Source organism: Chelon labrosus (genome assembly GCF_963514085.1).
Source record: "Chelon labrosus genome assembly, chromosome: 9".
Taxonomy (NCBI): domain Eukaryota; kingdom Metazoa; phylum Chordata; class Actinopteri; order Mugiliformes; family Mugilidae; genus Chelon; species Chelon labrosus.
In genome coordinates, this window is record NC_140359.1 from 14,796,751 (window position 1) to 14,823,436 (window position 26,686).

Genomic DNA, 26,686 nt, shown 5'->3' on the forward strand with positions numbered 1-26,686 from the left:
AGCTAAATTGGGAGCGTCCCTAAATAAAGAAATGATTATATATTAATATATTACTCTGTTCCTACGTGATAGTGGACCTCTGTTATTTGCTGGCTTTATCTCATTTAGTCAGCGTTAACAGGGTTTTCACTAATTTAGATGCCATAATACTGCTAGGTGAATCCTATTTATAAATATACACTGCGCAGCATTATCAGGACTTAAAGCAGACAAAGAGGCAGGGTAAGTCCAAAATTCTCACTACCAATGTTGTACCAATTTTAGTACATTCTGTATTCTGCTGTCTTTGAGCACATCTGGTTGGGGATAAAGAGAACGTAATGCATGGATGGAGACGACTATAATTCACCAATCTCTCCCTTCCTCCCCACCCTCCCTCCCTTCCTTCTCTCCTGCCAATGCCTTTGCCAGAGATATATTATTCACACAGTGTGATTTATTTTCTACAGACACGCCGTAAAAGGCCCTTGCCTGTGTTAAAAGAGCTGGCTGGCAGCCAGGGGTTTAATGACTGGGGCCTAGTCCAGTGGCGGGGAGGAGAAGCCAGGGGCTCAGTTAGAGTACACCCCCCACCCCAGGGGATCCAGGACGGATGACTCATATACACCCCCACCCCCATACTGACCCCCCCGATCCACGCTATCCTTCTAGTGTTGTTATATACCTTTTCTATCCTCCATGTCCTTCCCTTCCCTTTTGCTGCTCCTGCAGTTTTTGCCCTTGCTTACCTCCTTTGCCTATTTCCCACAGTTCTCACATCCATTTCCCCTTGTGTCGCTGCCTCTTCCTCCCTCTCCCCTTCTGTGTTACTCTTTCCTTCTTCCCTTTCTCATTCTGCTCTTATCCGTGTCTCCCCTCCCCCTCGTTTCCCCATTACCCTCTCTATTCTCCCGTTCTGCCTTCCCCTCCTCTAGCATGACTTACTGCTTCACTTCACAGCTTTAGCCCAATTAAAACACAGGCGCGTGTGCATACGAATGCTTACCACACGCACATGCAAGCATGGGCACATGCACTCAGATTGACAGATAAATCCACATCCCCAAACTGATACAGATGTAAAATTCATATTAGTGTCTGAGCTTGCTACTATGACTATTTGCAACACCTCTATTTTTATGCATATATAAATATGTACAGTTTATATATGGTAGAGTAGGGTTGTCCACCAGAGAAGGTGTTCCTAGGACTGTGCTCCTCTGAAAAGAGACCTGGGATGTTTTACCAGGATTCTGCTGCAGCCACTCTTCCAGTTTGTGGTTACAGACTTTAATGCTCCTCTCACCACTGGGTCCACTTTGGACTTCACTCTTCCAGGTGTTCCTTCAGACCCTGGTACTTCTTGATCTTCTCATGCCCCTTTTTCTTGATTTCGCCATCAGCTGGGATTGCCACATCTATCATAACTGCCCTCTTCTGCTCCTTGTCCGCCACCATTATGTCTGGTTGATTAGCCGGCAGCTGCTTGTCAGTCTGGAACTTGAAGTCCCGCAGGATCTTAGCCCTGCTGTTTTCAACCACCTTTTGGCAGTGTCCCCCATTAGGTGTTGCGGACTTCCAAGCAGTAATCTGCACAGATGTACCTGTACACTGTCCCAGCCTCTTCATAGCTTGCAGTGTACGCTGTTCCAGTCTGTATCTTGCACCCTGGTACTGTGTGCTGGACCGTCTCAGGTGCATCTTTGTGCAGCCTACACCTTGGAATCTGTCTGCTGTGGTAGACCTGTAACTCTATGGACCTAGTGCTTAGAGCTTGTTCTTGCTGCTGTGATAAGAGCCTCTGTGCTGTCCTTCAGACCAGCCTTGTCTAACCCCTGGTGAGATTTCTTGATGTCAGCTACATTTGCAGATGATACATCCCATGGAGTGTCTTGGTTTTCCACGATGTTACACCTTCGTCCTCATCACCCTCTCTCTTTTGCTGCCTGGGGCACTGTCTTAGCTGTTCATCCCAAGAGGCCGTTTTCCTAATGTATGCTTCTTTTTTAATTCTGGATTCTGGTGTTCTGACACCAACTAACCCTCACCGTCCCTCTTTTCGTTGCTCCTAGAGTCTCGGGGTTCTGGGCTTAAGGTGGAACCGTCCATGCATTGTGAGGAGTTTGGAACATACAGTATATCAAGAGTAGATTTAGGATGACTTGAAGTAATTTCTAGCTGCCACCAAAAAGACCACACAACATCATCTCCACCTTGAAGAACGGTTCCAGTGTGATCCAACACAAACAGAATTTAAGCGCGTATTTCACATATATAGACAGGAAACAAGAAAGAGAGGGCGACAAAGACAACACGCACACACGATGCTGAGAGAGACTCGGAGAAGCTGAATCTCCCAGAGGATGAAGATCAGAATCCAAAACATCTGGAATGAGGCAGAGAGGTCCCGAGACGGGCAATGGTCGTCAAATGATTTGTTCAAACATATGCATGTACTCCCATCCAGAGAAACACTTTCACTAAATAATATACATCAAGCATAATTTTATTCTGTCAGATATCTGGCACGGGCAGTGGTTCAGTGAGCATGTATTTCAGTATAGCTGTGACTTCCTATTCCACAGAGAAACAGGTCCTCAGTGCTATACGGCCCCTCACACTGCTGAAGGTCACCGGTTTTATGTTCCGTGTATGGAGCTCATAAATTTCTGCTACTTTGTAGTGTATGTGTGTGCGTGTGTGAGAGAGAGCTGAGTGTGTGCTCACTTCTGTGCAGCTCATAAACTACCGCTACTTAGTGCTTTCTGCATTAACTAATTTCACTGTCTGCCCTGAATTCCTAAGCAACAACAGAGGGATGTTTAGATATTGCTTACTCTGAATTAATTTGCCAATACATCAAAGTGGAGCGTTACGATCTTATACTATTAATTTAATCTTTAATATTCCTATTTGATTTCTATAATGTTGAAATAAAATTTAATGACATAATCACATATTAAGTATCTGCTCATCGTGACACTTAAATTAAGCTATACAGAGCTTTAATATTATATATATATATATTATATTGTATTATTTATTATTTTGGCAGTGCAATGCAGCCCACCATGTTTGATGTGTAGAATTGAGAGCTGCTTTGATTTAATGTGGTCATAAAATGCGCTACACTCCATCAGCAGTATTCTGGAGAAAAGCAGAAGGGAGATGGTTAAGGAATCCAGGAATAAGAGTGAAAGCTCAAGAAAAAGAGACCAAGCATGTTGTGTGCACACTGCTTGGGGACTGGTGGCTGATTGTGCTTTTCCTCCATTTTGGCTGTGGCTCAGTCCGAGCCCCGGGAACGGTGCCCAGACAGGGAGGAGGGAGGGGGGGGAAGCTAAGAAATGGGACAGAGATGGGAAACAAAAAGAATGACAGAGACAGACCAAGATCAGGAAGCGATTTCTGAAATAAAGACGGAAATGAAACGGTGCAGTGTTACCAGTTTAATTGAAAATTAGAGAGTAGCATATTGCCGCCCATGAGGAGTAGATTGGAAAACAGAATGAGAGAGATGGGGAAAGGGGGAAAGAGAAAGGATAGAACAGCGTGTAAAGGGCATGCTGCCCAGTTCACCAGTGTGAAGGAAACAATATGGCTCCAGTTTCTTCTGCTCAGCCATTCTGAACTGCTGAATTCATTATTTGTGCATGAGCATCTATGCATATGTGTGTTTCTGTATTCGAGTCTGTGCGAGTATGTGTATGTGCAAGTGTGTCGATATGTGTGTCTGTGTGTGTGTGTGTGTTTGGCTTTTTGGCAGGCTGTGCTCCAGATGCACAGTTGTTATTGTGTAGCAGCATATTAAATGGTTGAAGGAGACATTTCTGTGGGTTTCCTGCTAGCAGAATAGGATCTCCTCCTCTCCCCTCTCCTCTTTGCTCTCTAGTAGACAATTACAGGATAGGATCTGCTCTCCTGGCTCAGCTGGGCTTTGAAAAGCTTACATGAATATCTCAAAATTAGCAGGAAGCTCTCGAAGCAAAAAAAAAAGACATTCTGTCTTTGGGATAAATTGGCATGATGTCTTTCCTAGACATTTAATGACTGCTCATTTTGACTGCAATAAAACTCATTTCTATTTTTATACCCTGCGCTGCTGTTATTTACCTCACCTCACTCGTTCTCACTCTCTCTTCTCCCAGGTGTTCCCAGTAAGAGGAGGTATAAACGTCGCGAGGTGGAACAGATCCAAAAAGACGTTAGGAGGATGCATTCTTTGAACTTTGAGCATGTTCAGAAGATCCTCCGTGCTAAGCGCCTACAGCGACAAGCCAAAACGGGAAACAATGTCGTCAAAAGGCGGCCTGGACGGCCCCGAAAACAACCCCTGGAGGAATCAGAGCAGACCAAAAGGATGGAGGAAGTTTGGGCTGATGGTCGAGGTTTGGACATGTTGGTCAGTCGGAGAGGTGATGGGAGGACTCTGGGGATGCCTGTCCTGGAGAGGTGTGATAACCTGCCAGGTAGGCAGAGCCTCAGGCCAAGCTTGACCCCGGAGCCTCTGGAGTTCTCCAATCACGATTCCATCTCAGCAACTATTGAGACCGTGGTGCATCAAGCGCGGTCTCTGCCTCCCCAGGCTAAAGGGGGCAAGCGCAGAGGCAGGGGCCACGCCACGGACGAATTATGGGCTCCTACCAGTCAATAGACCTGCAGGAGGAAGCAACTCCAGAACCGAATGGAGAGCAGTTAACAGAGCCAGTGCTGTTTCAAGCCTAACAGATGCAGTGCCCTTAATTTTGGGACTCCTTGGTGCACTTTGACTTGTTTCTCCTCTCGAATTTGTTGTGAGGAATACAGTGGGTCGGTGGTGGAGCAGGACGAGGGTACACTTCTGGTGTCGTCCCTCTTTTTGCTAAACCCAACCAGACATGAGCCTTTCAAAGATTCATTGGACCTTCATTTACAATGGCACTATATGGTACTATTTGATACTGAACCTGATGCTATAAAGGTGTGTGGTACTTATGATAGTGTAGGATATTATGTGATTCTTTATGTATCTGATACAGTGATGTGTATGGTACTTTATGATACTGTATCTGAATGTGGCTTTAGCCATATATTTACCAGCAAGGGGAGGGGGAACGGTTAATATAAAACTGTGCAGCTCTGCTTATTTTTGCCTTTCTGTGGAAGCTTGTTAAAGACGTGTGGGATAATACATCAGTAATTAAGCCACCTTACCCTAATACTTATTCCTGTTTTTGTCCCAGTCATTTGTACCTACCTAGTTTTCTTGCTCTCTCTCTCTCTGAGAAGTAACTGATACTTCCTGGCAGCTCCTCACCTGTGATCCCCCTCCCTGTTCAACACTCAGCCCAGTTCTTTAGCCCTCCCTGGTGCCTGCCGCTCAACTCCATTTCCCTTTGTTCTCTCATTAACCCCTACTAATGTTTTACATGTCCTATTGCTTCGGCTCCCTCAAACTGCGCCCTGTGTCATTTATTTCTCCCTCCCTGCTCAGGCCTCTTCTGGGCAGTGACATAAAGGCAATATGGTGGATGAGACTGTCCCAGACTGTACATAGAAACAAAGTCCACTGTTAGCTGCCTTGTACAATGGGAAACCAGCTCATAGATGTGTACTGGCATACAGTATATTAAATAGAATTGTTGTACCATAGACAATGAAAGTGTGTATTTGTTTTATAACCAAAAACAGACATGGGTGTGACTCAAGACAAGTTTGTTTTCAGACAGAGAGAACCACATGTATTCATTCATACACTCATTATTGTGTTTTTATCCAGGGGGCATTGCATACAGGAGGAATATCAGGTGTGTTTTTGGAAAACCTTTAAATTGGTTTAATGCACTATTGAAGAAAAAAAAAAAAAAAACATACACTTGCATCAATCAAATGCAGCACTTACATGCTTGTTCCAGCCTTATGTTTTGGCATCTGATGGTGTGGATATCCATTCCAGAGAGCATGCATTATTTTAATCAATTTGTATATGCAGGCTGCGCAGCCAAAAGCGTTAAAACCCGAAGCCCAAGTCTGAATCGCGATTGGACAGTTCAGCTGAAGAGGGCTCACAGTCAGTGTTTTGGAAAAGCTAATCCCACCCTTTCTACGTAACATGATTTTCAGTCCATATCCTTGGAAATATTTTTGGAAAGTGAATTCAGTATTTAGATTTAGAAACCAAAGTCTCAGTATTCAGTGTCAGGATGTATTATTTTAAAGTATCTAAATCAGAGTTTGACAAACTCTCCACCATGTTGGCACCAATGTAAAGCATTCCTATGTGCACTGTAGAATGTAGCCATCTTGTTTTTTTGTGTGTGTCAATATGTTAAGCCTTTGTTAAACTCTATCTACAGTATCCGTGGCTTTGGGTAGTGGTTGGTATTTTCTTGAATAAGTATTTCAGAATATAAGCAATGCATCAGTGTTTCTTTGTTGGAGTTCTGTGTCAGGAGATTCTGTTTTCTTTGGGCGGGGTGGGATTCTCAGTTGCAGCAGTTCAACTTGTGCCTTATGTTTCTTTCTCTCACCAATTGCATTTGACCTGAGAAATATAAAGCGGCAAAGAGTGCCCCAGAAAGCGACTCAAAATATTCATGATTGTGCATATGACGCATGTGTCTTAGTCATCAGAACCCTGGCACTGCCTGTGTCCCTTCACAGCTTCCATCGTCAGCATCCTCTGTCACCAGACACTGGGTTTGATTCCCAGCTTCCTCCTAGTTTTCTGACGCATATCATCATGACAGAGCTAGAAGAGCTGGACTCATGAAGAGATTATATTTCTGTGTTAAATACACATCGTATGCCGACCTATAAACTGCTGCAGCTACAGCAGTGGAAACAGAAAGGTCCACCGATGTGTTTCTATCCAGTGGTATTGATTGTATTCAGTGTCTTATAGACCACTCACTCAGCCCAGTACTTAATGAGTTATCTAAAACATATAAGTGGCTCTATACTCAGCAGAGGAGGAACAGAGGAAGTTGTCATGGAAACCACATTTTCATACATTGTTGTTTGCTATGCATCAGGCCAAGCCTGGCAATGACCTTAAAAGGAATTTCTGTTCTGGGTCCACCCTTCGACAAAGAGAAATAAGTGGTCTTATTTACTGAATAAAATGAATTCATGTAACAAGAATTGTGAATAATACCAGTAATAATTTGTAATAAGTTGTGCAGAAAGTGACTATCATTTCATGAAGACTATAGTTACTGCAGCTCTATGCAGTACAGCCTTAACCAGATGTAAAACTACAGTATTAACGTGTGTGTTGTAAATAGTGTTAGTATGTCCATCCTGCATGGATACCAGTTGGGCTCAGCTATGTTGGGACTGTCTCCTAAAGCAACGGCAGAACTTCTCTCTCTTATCAAGACTGCTCAAGGCCCCCCCTACCCGAACTGATTTTCATATTTGACAAATACCACTGTACATTAACAGTCATCGTTAAAGCCCATTAAACTAAGCAGAATGCGAAAATAATTTGCCTTACCACACTTTTAAAAGTTCTTAGGGCCCTGCTGTAGTGTGCTCGACCAAAAATAGGAATCCCGGCTGACTTGTAGCTATGAAGCAAAAGGGTTATGTGTTGGGGGAGTTCTCAGAGGAAATAGCCAAAAATACACTTGTTAGTGTGCTTAACCTTGCTTTGTTAGATGACTTTCGACGGGTCTGCAGTCTGTTGTGGTGAAGATGAGGTCTAGATATGTGGGCCGTGAGGTGAAGAGACTACATACTTGGCAGCTTTCTCCTCCATACTGTGGTCGGTCAGCGGTCTCTGATGCTAGAGTTAAAGACCCCAAGTGTTGTCTGTCCTGTCTGTCTCTCCTACCAGCCAATGCTCCGGTGCCTTCTAACACTGACAAGTATTGTCCTAATCCAGAGCTTTCACTCTACACAGAGACTGCAGAGGGGATGTGGTTGTGAATAGGGTTCAAGGTCACTGTTGTAACGTATTTAGCAGCCAATCTGGCCCCGTGGCTACAGGAGGCCCCTGGACACTGATGTAAGGGTCTTTTACCTTGTCTGTTCTAGCACCAAGGGCAGCTCAGCAGTGTTTGATCTTACATTAGTGACTGGGGGCGTATTGTGTGTAGTCCACATTTACCACGTCAACACAGCAACTACGATGAGAGATAACGGCACCTAAATTTTGATGGCCCCCGAACTCCCTATGTAGCATGCTGTGATAAGCGTCCTACACACGGGGGTGAGGGGTCACGTGAAACAGAGCCTCATAAATGTACATGTAGTCATCCTCACAGCATATGTTACCGTTCTAAGCTATAATGTTGTTCAAAGCTGAAAGTGCAGATGAAGCATCGAGAAAACCAATAAATGTACTTCTTTAGAGCACAAAGTGAGCTCTTCTAACAGTGTGGGCATATTTTAGTTTGTATACATAGTGTATTTGAACCTTTTTCTAGAGTGGGTTTCCTTAATTTGCATGCTCAACTTGATTGTATGCATAAATATTTTAGACAAGCTGAAAGTTGAATTTCAATTGAATTTGAAGCAAGACTTGTACATTGTTTGATATGTTTCTTTTTGTAATGAATTTTTTAATTCATGAAGCATTTTTGTACATTGTATGAATATTAAAAACTGCAAATATTTGACATATAGAGTAAATACTAGATGCGCATGCATATGCATATATCCTTCACAGTATGTATGTGTAAATGTGCACATATATTTTGTATTTGCATTTGCTGGCATACAGATATATGTCTTAAGCACATATATACATGTAATATATATGTATATCCATGTCTGCTGGCATGCTTTTGGTCATGTTTATCTTTCATGATCTTGTAGGTTATTATTTTTTTTTTATTATTTCTCTTTCCTCAAAAAGAAAGGCTCATTCTTTTGCTACCCCTTTTGTTGGCTGGCAGCATTGAGCACTTATTAAGAAGAACTACAGTTGAAGTTGTTCATGTTATCCATTGTGTGAAATAATAAATGACTTTATTGACAGCTGATGGTGGCACGTGTTTTCTTCTTTCTGGTGTCGGATTTCATGTTCTGATCCCCTAAAAAAAAAAACTGCTTGGTCACCGGCCAAGATACAGCTGATAGGTTGACTTTGCCTGTGCATGTGTGAGCGTGTGCAGCAGGCATGGGAAGCTGGGAGGAAGAGTGATGACTGGGGGGGCGCTCGTTGCACTGTTAGCGCTGAATGTCAGATGGTTTTAGTGTATGAGTGCTACTCCACAATGTGCCTGTGTGTTGCGGGTTAAACGAGAGGGAATCCTCTCATCAGATTATGCTGCAGCCTCAGTCACACACGCATACCTACACTAACTCTCGTACTTGTTCATTAGCCAAGCCTACATCTCTAAATCCTCCGTGCACTAGCCCATCAGTGTTCAGTTCTAGGGGGGCTGGGCTGCAGGCTGCTCCGTCATTGGATGAGGCTGAGTGGGAAGTGCCCCACCATTGGCTGATGCCAACTAGTAAAATTCTTCTGTTACCATGGTTGCAGGGTGAGCTGCCCAAATGTGTCTCAGTGTATCTAGTGGTGCTGATGGAACCGTTGGCACCGACAGTGTTGTGCTGAGAAAAAAAAAAATCCCCCATTTGATGGAAGTCGGGGCTGCAGTGTGGCTGCACCCAAATCACTCTCTGCTGAAGCCTGTAAATGAGCCCACATGGCCGCACTCCACCCTCTGCACAAGAGAGAGGATGAGATAGATGATGATGAAGCAGCACGGCAAAACACATCCTGCATGAAGGATGTGTCCGTGAGCCAGAGCCGCAATTAAAGGGGAACCAGAATCATCAGTCTCATGTACAGTACATGGTTTTCTTCAAACACAAAAATCCTGTTACTAAGATTACAAAAATATATACGTCTTCAATCACAGGGTGGAAGATTGATGACGGAACGTCCAGCCCAGTCATCCAGTCAGATTATTCAATTCAAAAAGTGGGACTTGACCTTTCAAGGAGTCCCAGCATTTCCAGCTACATCTGTACATATACTGTACATTAGAAGCAGAGCAAAGGTTAATAAGCATCACATGTGCTCTATACATATATTATATTCTGTCCCAAATTATTACTCTGTCAATTTTAATTAAACAGATTCCACCTAGTCAGCAGGTAGGGCCATCAATCCTACACACAAGAAGGACATTAAACTGTCCTGAGTACAGTGTCGTCGTCTTTTCTCATTTCTCCACAAGTGAGCTTAATATTTCGCAACGTTTTCTGCCTTATAACAGTGTTACGAAAGCTTATAAATCTTACCTCATGTCGGTGGCAGAAAACTTTCAGTACACCAGGAGGAAATATTTGCAGAACTGGATCAGTGTTATGATGTGATATGTGGACATTTACAGTAGACTGTAATGGAAATGTAGGGGTAGAAGCTCATGCTCAACGTGTAGGAGGAGGACAGGGTTTTATAAATGCCCGTGCCTTGCTGGAGCCTGTAGGTTTTCTGTTCTCAGACTTAAACAAAACTTTCACAGATTCGGGAGGATCTTCCTCCCAACACTTGATGGAAACGCCCTTTAGTGGAATGTAGGATTTAAGGTTGAGAGACCCTAACAGTCAACACACATGTATCCTTAGTTCACGGGCATGATAACATCTTTAAGTTATGTAAAGGTTGACTTGTTGTTTGGAGACGTGGCGTGTAGTTTTCACTGGAAAGATAAAGCATCTCTGCACAAACTGAAAAACACAGATAGCATTGCTGCTACTTTTAGTGCTGAATTCTTTTTTGACAATTCAGTAAATGTAAAATGTCAGTTAAAGTTTTAGACTTGCAGGTTTTTTAGCTTCAATTAAAGCTTATTCTGTTATTTACTAGACCAGTGATGACAGACTGCATCCTAATACAGCTGCCAGCCTAGAGTATAAACTTTGCTTGGTGTGTGGACCTCCGTAGTAGCGCTCGAGAGGATAATGGGTTATGCGGGCTTTTGGTGATCACACTCCCACTCTTCCTCCCAAATTCCTGCCACTTCCTCAAAACTGCATAAATCAGTGCCTTACCACATCATATACCCATTGTGGTGCACTCAGAAAGACAAAAAGACAAGTTTGTGGAAGAAAAACGAGCCTGCTTTTTGTAAGTTTAGCTGACAGAGTACTTTTTTTTTTTTTATCTCAACAATAATCTGAAACTGCAGTTAAACAACACAACTGCTTGTGTTGTCTACTTTAACTTCACCTCAGCGTGCATGCCAACACAACCTGTCTGTGCACCTTTCAAATTTTCTGTTTTGTTTTTCCTTAAACTATGATCTTCATGTGCCCTAATGTTGCAGAGAGTGGAGACACAAGTGACATTAGCCGCCTCAGGAAGTGCACAAAAATGTCTGCGCAATACCACGAGTGCTATTTCTGGCAACTTTGCGTGTCCTCTCAATGTCACCTCTTGTTAAAGGAATAGTTTCACATTTCACAAAATATCTTTCTTAACAACCTTACTTCTCGGTCCATTTGCTTGAGAGCTATTTAGTATTTTATTCATATAAATATCTCAAGTGCTCCAACATACGGGGGCCAAAATATTAAATCCCCTCGACACATGAGTTTGTTGAAAGCTCGTGTTAAATATGCAGCAATTGTTTTCACATTTAAAGTAGTTCCCTAAGCACCAACCATCTCTTCAAGAACAGTAACGGTGATGATATCTGAGCTGCGTGAGTGAATGCCAATTAATATCAGTGACTGTTTCAGGCGCATCTAAAGCCACACAGACCACCAACAACAGACAGAGCCATAATTCACAACAGATAGTCCTGCAGTCCAGGCCAACTAACCAGGAAGCCTGCCGTAACCGTGCATCCCCTCAATTTATCTCTGTTGGTGTTTTCAGAGGATGACTATTGCTTGTGTTTATGAAGATGGATAGAGCGGGCAACATCTAAAGCACCTCCCTCCCCTCCTCTCCTCCTTCTCTTCTGCACGGCGATGGGAGACACCATCTGGTGGTGAAATGTATCAGTGGGTCTTTAGCCCCTCAAAACACTTGATGGCACACGCGCAGGATAGAGAGCATCACCTATGTCACCGGCAGTCAAAGCAGGAAATCTGACAGCCGCACAAATGCCGTTTAAGAAGAGGGAAGATAAAAGCTTCTTTTTTCTTCTTCTTCTTTTTTTTTTATTTTGAAGGATTTGAAAGGATAAAGATCAGAACTACGACCTGGAGGAGTCAAACGTGCACACCTGCAGCGCTTTATTCATTGATCCACTTGAGAGATTAGTGCAGGAATTACTGTAGCTGAATGCTGGCTATGTCTGTGTGAGGCGCAAAGAGAGAGAGAGAGAGAGAGAGAGAGACGGAGAGAGAGAGCCAGAGAAACACCAGAGATATGACAGAATGTGTTCTGCATGGAGCCGACCACTGTTGCCACGGTGACAGTGTGACTCATGGCAGTTTGATTTGGGTTTTGAGTGGTGCCCTGTTTCGTGTGTGTGATTTGCGTGCGCGTAAGCATGTGTGGAAAAAAAATAAAATAATAAATTCCTGCTTGCATGTATGTAGATATTTTCACATGTACGTGTTTATTCCTGGATTGAGAAAATGGAAAAAAACAAATAAAATACAGGATTTCCTGTGTGCCGAGAGTAATTGTCCACCTCTCTCATGTCTTCTCAGTCACAGTAAGAGCCTTTGTTAGCAGATTGGCTCTGCCTGAGTCTTATTAATGATACCAACACTTAGGTAATGTGCCTTTTTGATGAGAGTAGGCCACTTAATCTCTCTATTTAGACTCCATCTCCTTCTCGCACACACGCTTCCACACACACACACACACACACACCTCCCCCCCCCCAGTCCTCCTAATAAGCTGCCGCTCTGTCTCCTCTAATTTGGCAGACGAATCTATTATATGATACAGTCATATTTTATTAATGGACCCCCATAGTGAACACACACACCCCTTCGTGGATGAGATTATGCGACGCACAGGGAGCATGTCTCCGTGTTAAAAAATGATTTCAACTCCTCGGCTAGTTCTCATCTGCGTCGTCCGTTGCTGCGTTGTTAGTATTGGGATGGAAGGCAGAACCACAGGCATTTCTTGCTGAAGTTGGCACTGCTCCTCCACACTTCATTACACTTCCATCAGCCCTCTGATAGCATGGAACAGTGCAGCTTCAAAAGGCCGAAAACAGCAAAATAAAAGACAGCGTTCAATTACTGGGTTTAACATTTCGCGGAAATTTTCTTCTTCTCTCTCTGTCTCTCGTTGCTCCACGGCGTTGTGCAGATAATTCATACCACATGTTTCGGCGGTGCCAAAGCATTTCAAGCAACTGTGGTGGAGTAGATACATTCCTCCTAATTTTCTCAAATATTGCTTCAGCGATGTATTGCCACACAAGTTTCGCCGAGCTGCGTTCATGTCACCGAGTGCATTCACTTTTCTTGTTTGGCGCTAATTTCATGTATAGATGATCCGGCTACAACGAGATTCAGACCATGTCAGCACCTCTGTGTTATTTTGTTTGGAGCTGAACAGAAACACCAGCATGCTAACAGCGCAAACTGCTGTTGTAATGTTAACCATATTCACCATCTGTGTGAGAAACATTTCTACTTAGCGTTAAACACTAAAGTTTAAACTGAGAGTGACATTGGCTGCAACCAAAGCGCTTGACAAATATCTTTTTTTTTTTGACCTGATGATGGCTCTAGATTAAAAGTTATTTGCCAAATTCATCCTGAGGGGATGTGAGAGTGTGTGTGCCAGATTTCATGTCCTGTATATTTCACTCCGAACCACACATGCAGGCCTCATGGTGAAGCTGGAGGAAAGTTTGAGAGTCGTGATATCAATTAGGAGTCATCCTCTGGGGGATCATGAAAATTACATCTGTGTAATACCTGTTTTATTTCAGACTGGACCGAGAAGTAGAGTAGTAAGCAGATAGTGGCATCTCTGCCAAAAAAATGAAAGCCCGCAGCCTGATTTTAGATTTTACTTGTGAAGGATATTGTTGATTTCCTTTGATTTCCTTTGTACAAGAGGATAAAAAACAGTAAAGAAATATAGTTCATCGATTGTTGAGTGCGTAAGAGTTGTTGTTGAGCCATTTTCCAGGAGTTTATTTCACACATTTACCAGTAAACAAATCAATATCCAATTCTAATGTTCCGTCATTTTACAGTACAAAGTAATATTTCAAAGGGCTTCAAATGAATTTGGAGGGGCGCTTTAAAGGACTGACTGTGAGAACATCTGCACATGATCTGTACTTTGTGAATAATGACTTCCTCATAATGAAGCTGAGGCAACCACTTCTCTTGTTGTCTGGTCTTGTTGGAGCAGATGAATAGATTGCGTTCGTTATCACACTGCCGTACTCATACATTCTCCTCTTCAGTGCCTGCAGTGGCTTGTCTCCATCGAGCGAGTAATGTGGAAACGCTATCTGATTGTTGATATCTCCACGAAGGAGTCCAGGCCGCACCGCAGTGGCAGAGACGATTTAATATTTAGATATTTATAACGCCCGAATGTTTGCGCCTGTAATGTCATCCGGGCACACCTCGGAGCGTGTTTGTCTACATTCGCTTGACTGGTACGCGTGCAGTTGACATGTGAGCGTGTGCATAATGAAGGGGAGCGAAGCTTTGAGCTGTCAGGTGCATGTGAATTTGCGTGACAGGCAGGAGCTGCACGCCGAGAACAAACGTGCGATTAAAGCCGCTGGACTGGAACTGAGGTTCTGCTCATTAGATGCATGCGACAGTGTTTGGTTATTTACCAACATATAGGAATGTTCTCGGGCAGTCATTAGATAAAACACCTGGGCAGACGCTTCACTGTGTTGACAGAAAGCGTTCGTGGGACAGGGAAGAAGATTAAAAAAAAAAAAAAGAGAGAGGAGCAGCTCTCAGCCTGGGGCTAAGGACCCCCCTGGCTGCTTTGAGGTTTGCCAAACAGCATATGATTTGTGAGAAAAATACTCAAGACGCATAAATTTACGATGATGATTTCAGTCTTTGTGATAAATGTTTGACAAATATTCTATTTACAGCCTGTAGGCTTAGAAGGATAATGAATCAGGTGAAATGGCCCAGTAAAAGCAAATGTTAAAAAAACAAACATCTGCAGTCAACATTTGTCTGCTACAACACAGAAACCAGTTGAGTACCGCTGCTATTGAAAACAGTAGGTACAGTCTGACCTCTGCTGACCCTCTCTGTGGAGCCAGTGGTGTTTTTTTTTTTCTGTCTGTTTCAGCTCCAGCCCTCCAAGGCACATTACATAACTACACTATTATTTTTCCATCCCCTGCCTCTTTCTGTCTGACTGACAATACAGATCCAAACAAGGCAATGATAATGACTCGCTCCTCTCTTCTGATCAGTCTGTTTGTCACACCCTGTCACTCCGGTTCTTGGCTCTCCGTTTGCCTCCCCGTCCCACCGAGTTCTCTCTCTTTTCTGTCACACCGCAAGTTGGTTCTTTTTTGCACCCAATGTGGTGTGCGCTGGCTTTCCATTAGTTCATTTCCCCTTGCTTCGAGAATGCACTAGCACGCTGGGCGCATGTATGTGTGCGGCTTGCCTTCGTGCATGCATGTGCGCAATGTGCGTGTGTCTCCTGAGTCTTAGAACAGTATTATTGTAAACATATCATTTGATGGGGAGAGTGGTTCAGGTTGTTGGCCGGCTGCCCTGCTTTCATTTGGAACAGAGCTGCCAACATCTGGACTGTGTCAACACTCACAGTGTTTGTGTGTGTGCATATGTGTGTGTGTGTGTGTGTGTGTGCGTGTGTGTGAGCATGTGTGTGTACTGGGGTCCCTGCCTCAGCCGCAGAGCTGTCAGCCATTGGATGGGGAACAGATTTGCTGAGATTAATCAAAGGTGTAGCATTAATAAAAGGAGCCCCATGCCTCCAAGCCTCAGAGCAGCCATTTTAAGAGCCTGGGAGAGCGGCCCTGCATCTTCCAGGATGAGCAGCCGGTCACAGGCCTGCCATGAAATGGTCACAGTCTGGCATAAAAATATGAAAGGTTAAAATGATCTTTTGCATCTTTGTGGTTATTCTTTAAAACGATTGTTTAAGGAGCGGTGCTGTGATCCCTCTGGGCAAAATGTGGCAAAAAAATCACACATGAGAGCAAGTGGCCACCCTTGTAAAAAAAAACGCAAAGACACATTTTATTTTTTGTCATCTGTACAGGGGGAAAATGAGCTTCAGCAATTTATTTTAATCAAGATCAGCATGTGTAGCCACCGTAAATGCAGGACCTTCAGACACATTATGCATTTCAGTGCTTAGTGAGACTGAGGGAGAGGGAACAGAACAGGGCTTACATCATTCATTTACGTAAACTGAGAGCAGATGCATCGGAGTTATTGCTGTATACACTGCCATGATGGGAACGCTCGAGGAGAGGGATAGATCAAACCGCTGTGGGAGAGAGAGTGAAAAAGAAGCGAAAGAAATTATATCAAGTACGGGCCAGTTATTATAACCTTCGCCCCGTCATGTCTCTTACTGTAGTATCAACTGTTATTTGTGCAAACCCAAAGCTAGAGTTTCCTTCCGTTTGTGGTGGAGCAGCTACATCTTAAAGCGCACACATACACACATGTGCACACACATCATACAAGAAGTTTATAATCTTGCGGCTTTTCAAACCCTGAAACAAACACTTTGCTCTCTGTTAAACATTCAGTCCCCTCTTCTCCTTTTCTTCGCTGCGAACTTTATCTCCGACGCCAGTTTCTGTGGTTATGTTCGAGCACTTGTGCATCTGTGCGTGCTCGCTGAGTACAAGTGTGAATCTAGACATTGCTGCGAGAAGGGCCGTTAATCTCCTCTACAGCTGGGGCTAAAATCTCTGTCCAGCCTTCATCTGAGTCACCCAGCAGTCTGGGCCGCCGGCTCTGGCAGGCCATCTGATCTGGCCTCGTTGGGCTAAAGATATTTGGGTGTAGGGAGCACTGATGTTATTCCTGAGCTCTGGTTAGAGCTGGGCTGAGATGTATTTGGGTTGGCTGGCTGAGGGATGAGGCCTGTTTGCCTACCGGGGCCGAAGACTCTGCAGGGGGCCTGCCTAATCTGCCGCACCATCCGACAGCTTAATTAGTGTTTCACTGCTGCACTCACATACAGTCTGCTCACACACACACGTATTTCCTTTTTTTTTCCACACACACACTCGCACACACTGGGGCATAGCTCGTTAGTCTAATAAAGAGCCATTAGAAGGTTAAATGTGGGTCTCATTAAAGATTAGTCATTTACTACCATGCATAATAAGCCTCTCTAGTGTGATTCTGATAACTGCTCATATTGCTGTGAAAGTGAAGACCACAGTCAACTCATGCAATGTTAATTTACCATGCCATAGCCCAGGATTTGGCTCTGTCTCCTGCTGAGAGTATAAACACCATGAGAAATGGATACAGTCACTTTCAGCCAGTGTCTGAGGGCTTAAATGTCATTACATGATGGTGTCTTTATGTTGTGGGTGCGCTCTACACACTGTAAATTGTTTGAGATGATTTTGACGAGCAGTGATCCGAGGAGCTTAAAGGGGAAGAAGCTTGAGGGGGATAAGCTGTATGAAGAGGGGTCTAGATTAGCCTGAACGGATTTGGAAGCTCTCGTGGAAGCTCGGACTAAAGGCTGTATTGAAATGTCAACGATAATAATTTTACTTCTGTCGTTTCTGAAGATCCCCGTCCTAATGCCTCTGCCATCTGCTTGAGAGCAGATCAGTGGACATGCATCAGCGCGAGGGGGGGAAATCTGGAGAGCCAGTTCTCATCAAGTTTATCAGATCCAAACGCTGCTTTTGTCTTAACTTGGACTCTAATAACATTAAAGTCCTGGTCACGGCCACATAAAAAACAGATGATCCTGAGCCGTAAAAGAGGGGGGGAAAAAAAAAATAAATCAGTTTTCAAAAAGGAATTAAAATATTGGAGCTGCCAATGTTTTGACTTAGTGGAGAAAGCCTCCAGGCAACTATGGTTGGAGAGAGAAACAGCAAGAAGCTGTGAGAATGTCAAACAGCAGACAGGCTTTACTGACTCAAGGCATGGATTAGCCATCTGAAGCCTTGTTTTAGTAGTTACTGCGTTACTGCACGGCCCGTGACTAAAACAAAGTAAAACCAAGTGCAAGCTGCGTGTCAGTTAAGGAGATTCTCTTAATAGACAGACAATGGAGCTGAAAATCAGCGGCTGACCTGGCTGACAAATTCACCCCTCCGTGTCTGTGTTGTGAATATTCCTGGCAAATTCGGCCGCGTGCATGCGTGTTAGTGTAAAAGTCACTGGAAGGAAAATCTGCAGCAGAGAAAATTTCTTCCTGTGAGGCATAACGGGAGATGCTCAAATCCATGATCTCCTGACTTGTACAATATGCGGTGATTTAATATTAGTTTCGTGTTGGCAGCCCATCTATCTGCCTGCCTGATGTTAACTTAACACTGTCATAACTGTTTGGAAAGTAGACCACAATAAAATATGGGTGATTTTCAGCATTTTTTATTTTTTTTTCTTGGCTTGTGTTTAAATAAATACCTCATCGTCGTATCAATAACAACATTCTCAAGTGGTAAAACAGTTAACGTGCATGTTCTCTCTTTATTTATCATAAATTTAATTTAATGTTTATGCGGCAGCTTGTCTGATGGCTGTGCGGTTATGTTGTGTGCATGTGTGCATGAGCAGTTTGTTTTGAGTGACACTCTTCACTTGCAGGCAAACTTGCTAATTTACGATCCCTCAAGCAGATGCTGCTTTATGCCTCCAACGTACACGCAAACATATATCATCGCCAAACCCATGCACATCTGCCCATATGAGCCTAAATGAGCTGTCAGTGAATCTGCGTCTGTGGGAGCTGACGTCTCCTGCTGAGTTTCGGCAATTAAAAAAAGCACAATTTGCAAGCCTCACATATAGATCATAAGTTTCTGCCTTTATTTATGCTAAACAGAGAGCCTGTTGTTATCATCAAAGGAGCGATTTCCTGAATTTCTGATTCTCATTCACTTTACATGGCAGCATGTCAGTGGGGTCCCAAGTCTTCTGCTCCCTGGTGGCAGATGCTGAAATGCCTTTAAAAGGCTCTGCTGCAAAGAAACGTCTCTAAAACATTTAGGCCCCTGAATCCTGCAGCCACTTTGAACAAACACAGATTTATATTTATGCTATACATTCTCAGCCACCCCAACAGGAAGAAATCTGCTCATTATTTAAAGTAACAGGTCATTATTTCAATCACAGAATGGATTTTTCACATTGAGCAACCAAGCATGTCACAGTTGCTAACATATATTGTCTTAGGTCTTATGTTTATGGTGCACTACTGACTTGAAATGTGTGTGCGAGCGCATGTGTGTGCGTGCATGTGTGCACAACACCGAGAGTTGGTTTGGCCAAGTGCCATGCAGCTGGAAGCCATCATAGAACCAATTACTTTCTGTCTCTTGCCCTCTTTCGCTCTGCCTCTTTCTTCCTTTCTTTCGCTTAGTCGTTCTCTTGATCTCTTCCTGCTGCTCTCATTTTCTCTGTCTGTCTGATTTTAATTCTTCAGGCCCGTCTCTTTGTCAACCAAGCTTTAGCTTCACAGATCTGCCTTCCTTGCCTTGCAACAACTGATAAAACATACTTTCTGCCCACCTTTCCCCAGATTATCTCTAATCCCTTCTCTCATCCACACTCCTTCACTGTCCTCTTAAACAAGCATTTTCAGGAGTGGATTTCTCCTCGACTTGTGCAGCACCGCAGCTTATTGATTCAAATGTGAGATATTTGTAAGCCTGCATGTACTGCCAACACGGCGGACAAATTTACACTGACATGTCTGAGCTGCAACTCATGCCACGAGTGAAGGGCGGCAGGAGTGTAAACACTGATTACAGACTGTATACTAGATGAATGTGTCACCAGAGAAGGGGGGGGGGGGGGGGGGGGGGGGGCAGTGAAGGATGGAGGAAGTGAGAGAGTTAACAGTGTAAACAAATGAGGAGTGTAATGAGGATAAAGTACTGCTGTGAACAAGCGAGCCTTTGTTTTCCCTTATACCTGCTGCTCTCCCCCTCTCCGGCTGTCACACGTGTACACGTATAAATGCCTTGTATCATGTTTGGGTTTCTGGGAAGTGGAGTTTATTGAAAGTTAAAGAACTGAAACAGAATCTAGCACTTCTTTCAGACAGGAAGGCGAAGAAGTTTTAAGAATGTGGAAGCTGCGGCGTTCAGTTAGGTTGAAAGAAAAGGGGCTGCAAATGCAGATCTGCAGACAGTAATTTCTTTTTTATTTTAACATACTGTAATTTGATTGCCAAATGTTTAATCAGCGTGCCAGACGAAGAGGCTCTGTCTGTGGGCGCTGGGTGATTCACAGCAGGTCTGTGGGTTAAACAATGTACTGTGCAATAGATTACACAGGCCTTCTTATCACTGCAGCTTCAGAGCATCCTGGATATTTATGCCAGTGGTTCTTAATTGTTTAAGATTTGCAGTGTTAACACTTTTAAAGTAACAGTAAAGCTGGTAAAGGATGAAGAAGAATGAACTAGAGAAAGTGCAGAAGTGTAAATATCTTGAATTAGTTTAGGGCCGACCACTAACGCATTCAAATGTTGGGTGGAGCTGTCAGGATCCATCTTTAAAACATTTTGACAAACCATATTTTGCAAATATCTTGCAATAACTAGTGCATGCATGGAAATAAGTCTAACCCAAGCTCTGTGCATTACTGAGTCTTTGCAATGCAATAATCATCAAGGAATGAAGAGCCATCTCTTCCTCCATAATATCTTTTTGCACAATTGATTTTAGCCCATTTCATTAAAAAAAGAAAAAAGAAAAAGAAAAACTCCAAATACTTTGTTGGTGGTGATTTGTGTTGCCTTCCTCAACATTTTGGAAGGCTCAAGGCTTTTCTTAGTCAGCTCACCGCCACAAATCACACAGTGTGGTTGTGGATCCCCACCATCCATGGCTCGAGTGAAACCATACTCCGAGTACTTTTCATCACGTTTCCTGCTTTTAGCTGTTTCTCCTTTTAATCCTTTCTCTGGTCGCTTGTTTTTATTTTAGCACGATCACGTTGTGATCTCACGCTCCCATCAATTAGAAATCACTCCGCGTGTCTCAACTGCAGTCGGTAGAGTCAGGAGTTTGAGAAGTCTTTGTGTTTCTGTGGAGAGGTGGTTAGCTGACACCACTGAAAGGGATTTATTATTAAAACAGCAACAATTTTATTTTAGAAATCTTCCCTCCATCACCTAATTTGACCCCCAGGTGATCTTTCAAACTATTTTTTTTTAACAGAAGCTATTCTTGTCTGATGTCCTTCCCTAAAAAGTCTATATGTTAGTATGTAATGACACCAGATTCCTGAATAAGAGCATGTTGGTGGGTAATGTTGTGACTCACATCATGGGAGTGTAGCCTCATTTTAACAATGTCTAAAGTCAGTCACAGGTTTAGTCCAGCACAAAAATATCCAACAAGCTCTGGAAATGAAGATATATACAAGGACACTGGCAATGATAAATCTTTTGGAGAATTAATGACTGAGATTATTTAAAACAGAACTGAATCATAAAAATGACTGAATGACTTCAAGTCAAGACTGGTGAGGAATCTAATATAGTTACTTCAGCTCCCTCAACCCCTGTTCCCTGCATGTGGTTTTCTTGGCCAAATTTTGCACTTTGGGAAGCCAGAAGATTTCACAAACACACACTCTCCTGGAAAACGCTGGCCATCAGCGGCTGAGGACTGGAGGGAAGGAAAGAGCTGCCATGACTTATAAAACCTGATGAATGCACTAAAACTTGAACCGAAAAAACTGATAAGAGCTGCCTCATGTGTCCGTGCTGCGCCACAAAGCAGAGCGGAGTGGTGAAATTACTGGCTACTATGCTAATTGATGTCGGCCTGGTAGGTGTCACCTACTAAACTATACTGCACTTTGTACCTTCTCACCCTTAATAAAAGGGACACTATAAAACATGACTGATGAATTACAAAAACAACAGAAAAAAAAAAAAAGAGTAACAAAGTGCACTAGACAACTACACTCTACTCAGGAGGTCAGTGCTTTAAAAAAAATTGGCTGCATGACAGATTTTTATTACTGCAGTAATAAAATCTGTCATGTAACCAATTCTTTTTGAAGCTCCAGAGGAAGGGAGGGATCCAAGATATCTGCCCGTTTTTGTACATTTAAGGATATTTAACAAAGTGCAAAAATGCAGAGAATGCGCGCGCACACACACAGACACCCACAGACACACACACACAGGTGTTTCAAGACTTCAGGACTAAACCAGGGACGCTAGTTAGTTACACTAACTTCACACCGAGTCTTCAACCTTAAATTGCATTTTAATTGATTTTCTTCACATAAGGGAAGCAGGTCCCCACAACATGAGTAATACTCCACACAAACACACACAAAAAATGGTTTGTCAGGTTGGTAAAATGTCTGTAAAATCTACATATCTGTGAAAACATTAGCGATCTACCTGGAGCTAACCTTTTTACATTCAGTTTCGGATCTCTTGTTTGCTTTATCAAATCCATATTTACTGAACAATTAGTGGAGCTGATTTCAAAAAGAATCTTAGTTATTTAGCGCGACTGCGTAAGTATATAGGATTGGTTATTAGAAATGTATACTTCCTTACAAATAGAAATTGTATCTTGAGGCCTTTTCTTGACTACAAGCCGTTTACGCTCCGTTTAATAATGAGGAAACATAACCAGTAGTTATCGACGTCCCTGCAGTATTGCGGTGTTATTCAGCATCTGTGTGGGTTTCCTTTTCAGACACTCCTAGGTCATGAAGTTAAAGAGTAACTTAACAGCCTAAAAAGCAGCGTTTCACTGCCCTCTCTGGTCTAAAGTTTCAGGTTTGCTTCTTCTCTGATTTAGTCACAGCTGGCAGTGGTTGGGTGTGGTCAGAAGACTGCCCTCTTGCACCTGTAACCACAACCGGCAGAGTTGCACGGAGGCACTGCATCGGTGCAGGAAGGCGAGAGGTCGGCAGAAGCTTTATTTTGATATCTCATACATTCGCGTGTTACGCCACTGTCCAGCAAACTGTAACACCTCTGACCACATAATTATTCGCCTGGATTACTGTTTTAAGTAACGGCTCCTTGATACCTGAAAACGGCACACTAAAAAGCATTTGTTTGTTCCTGACCCTCGGCTTTAGACCTGGAATCCTGGAAACGCCTTCCTTTTCCTGGGCAGAACGCTGGAAATGACGGTGACAGCTCGTTAGCGAAAGACTAAGAAAACAAATCGGACAACCGTCACACAAAGAATGTCTCACTGTGCTGAAAGAGGCCACTCATGAAAAAGGGGCAAATAGTAACAAGTAACACTCTCATATGCACACACGCAAACACACACAGATGTGACCGGGCGTCGGGCCAGACGCTCCGAGAGAAGGAAACTCACATTCTTGTGATGGGGAGTCATCTAGTATCAGGTTCCACAGACTCTGGCAGGAGCTGGAGCCCCCTCACCACCTCACCACACACAGAAACAAACACATGCATAGGGGCATACTCTGCAGCAGGGTGGCTGGACTGCAAAAACTGCTGCCTTTTCTAAACCTTTTTTTTTTTTTTTTTTTGGTGGGGTCAGATAATAAGTATCTGATTCTGAGGGAAGTTTATAATGACAGGTTTTTATTTTACAACAGTTTGCGTGTCTACAAAAAAGAAAAAAGTAATAAAGTTAATGAAGATGAGTTCTACAGCTGAATGGACCCAGAGGAATGTGTTGGTTTGATTCAGTGTGAGGCATCCAGGTCAAATGGCCACCATGGAGGGAGGAGGTACGTTCATACACACGGCTGATGTGTCATTCACGCTCTCTCCACTAGATGTCAGCATCACCCAACTCTGCTCCCACTGGTGCATCCAAGCCCTGTCAAGAGTTTGGCTGCACATGACTGCACAAGTGCATCTCTTTGCACTTTTTTAATTCTTTTGCAGAGATTAATTTGTAATAGCAGCAATTTTTGTTTGAAAATCACACTATTATATAAGCTTTTGATACCCGGCTTCATTATGTTTGCATAACCTCCTTGTCAAGGTGCAGGCCTCTTCAAAACACTTCATCACAGTCACTTGACAAGTCACGCAATGTTGGTCCATCCAGTGACAGCGTATCAGGGAAGCTCATATCTGACATCTAACTGGACGGGCAGGTTAAATCAACTGATGGAGAACATGATGTGAGGGCCTGAGATCTCACCTGAGACGTTATATGAAAACTTGACATAAAGATTCAGCTGTGATATCTCTGCTAAGACACTTTATTCACAGACTTGCAGGAAAAAAAACAAAAGAAACATAAACAGCTCAGTGTTTAAAAAGCAGTAATAATGAGGTACATTTACATGAAGCAACAGAACCAGTATATTCTGTATTTTTAATTATTTTAATTTTTGGCATTACTTTCAAGTGTGGTGAACAATAATGAACTGCTCGCCAGGAACAACTCTCTAACAATTGTTCCTGGATGGTCATGTGTTTCAGTCTGTTTGGACTCAAATATTTTACCAGACCTGTTTTTTTTTTGTTTTTTTTTCCTCATTCCTCTTCAGCACAACAACCGAAAGCTGAAATTTCTGGGCCTTGCCCTGGCTTTCTAGGCTACTCCTCTTCTTCTTTCCTCTTCAACGATGACTAGATGTCGGCGGCGGCAATCAATGCAGCCAATCAGCGCTGTAATTGCGCTGTAATTGCGTTTAATGACCAAATAAATGCTAGAGGAAAAAACACACTAATCTTCGCTCGCATTATCCCTCTTTAAGTATGTCTATGATATGATATGATATGATGACGATTTAGCCACGGAGTAAACAATATTTTTTTCTAGTACATTAACACAAGGACAGTACATCTAATCCTCTGTGTGTGCCTTTTACTCCAGTGCATTTTTCATGAGAAGCCATTTGATAAGATTATAAAAAATACAATAAGTTGTTATGGACTATCTCCAACAAAAATGCTATGTGAACTGTAGCTGGGTGTCTTGTCCCTGAGTTGTCCTCATTTCAACAACTCATGTGAATAACTGCTCTGGGGTCTCACTGGTACATAAAAACATTCATTCATTAACTTTCTGTCACCAGTCGCCAATCTATCGCAGGGCTGACACAGAGAGACAGACTCATACTCACTCCTATGGCTAATTTAGAGTCATCAATTAACCTAACAAGCATTCGACGGCGGGAGGAAGCCAGAGTACCTGGAGAGAAACCATGCAGACACAGGGAGGCGCCGCACAGAAAGGCCCCAGTCGGCTGATAGATTTGAATCCAGAACTTTCTCGCTGTGAGGCATCAGTGCTAACCATCGCACCACTGTGCCGCCCTGCAGAAAAACACAACAACAATAAAATGACTCATCTCACAACCACTCAGCTTTATCTTTTGACACGTCTGTGACCGTCTACAGTTGTTAAGTCAATGTAGATAGAGAACTTCTTGTAACACTTTGTAATCCTGACCACATGAGCAGCAACTGGACTTCATTTTGGTTTTGTTCTTTGGTTTCACCCCTCATCCAAGAGATGTCATCAGTGCTAAGTGACTGGTAGACTTCCAGGTTTTTATTTAGCTCTATCTGTGGGGGGTTACTCACCCCAAACTCACATGACCCCAAGCTGCACATGAATAAAAGTGCTATTGGTGCTGAAACTCCCTGGGGAGCGATGTCTTCCTTTTCTCACCTCTCACAGCACTGGTGAATCAGGTGCAGGTCGAACCCTGCACTTAACTGAGTGAGTTTGCTTTTGGCCCTGCAGCATGTCACATTTCACAACGCCTGCAGCTGACGAGACTTCGCATGCCCTCATCTTCACCTCCTCCGTGATTCTCAGTGTGTGCCCGAGTGTGTCTAGGTAGACCGGGGGAGTGGCAAAGATTATCACTGCCGAGTGCCAGTGATTCTTGTAGAAGATGTGCAGAGGAAATGCAGATTTGGGTGAAAGGAGGAGAGGAGGAGTTTCCACGGCCCTCCATTGCTATAAAAGCCTCCGGTGGAGGTTTGCGTAATTCAGCTGGAGAGAAGCTTGCAGCACATGCAGACTGTATCTATTCTCGGACACATGCCTGGATCACACTGCACGAAGGTAGGAGCACTTGGTCAAAGTTCCTGAAGTCAACCAGGACAGTTAAGCAAGATTAGAGTATGGATTATGTCTGCTTGTTTCATCGAATGAGCTAATATTTGAAGATGGCATAATGTTAGCTTTAGCTGAAAGTATTGATATTCACCTGTGAAAAAAAACATAAAAACTTTTGCATAAATGATGAATCCTAAAGAAGAGTTGCATTTTGGTCTTGGTTTATACTGCACTGTAAAAATCATCTCTTTTAAATCCAAACAATACTAGTGAGATCATATTTTACATTTTGTTTTTCATGCAGGTTGATGGAATGAAGGCACAGTGATATGATTATGTGATTGAAGTCATTTTAGAATGGATGCTTAACGTTTTTTCTCATTTAATAGTTCATATTTACCACCTATGATGAGCAACAAGGAAGAAATGACTTACCCCTTGCTTGTCTCCTCTCAGGATATACCAAACAATATCAGCTGCTCCACTTCGCCCTCCAGTTCTCGATCACCTACCGTTACTGTAAGTAAGTGTTCACATTGCAGTTTAAGTTAGATGATGTATGTAATCCAATTCTGAAATGAAAATAATTGCGGCTCCAGGAGCTTCAACCA

The 26,686-nt window shown here is 43.1% G+C and overlaps 1 protein-coding gene across 1 annotated transcript in view; it reads left to right on the plus strand.

Moving 5' to 3' along the window:
- Positions 1 to 8,943, plus strand: part of setbp1 (SET binding protein 1) — a 33,744-nt gene extending 24,801 nt beyond the window's left edge. Inside the window, exon 7 of the mRNA XM_084551645.1 lies at positions 4,128 to 8,943. Coding sequence (XP_084407771.1) covers positions 4,128 to 4,633 — 506 coding nt within the window. The 3' untranslated portion in view covers positions 4,634 to 8,943. The remainder of the gene's footprint in view (positions 1 to 4,127) is intronic.
- The last annotated feature ends 17,743 nt before the right edge of the window (positions 8,944 to 26,686 follow it).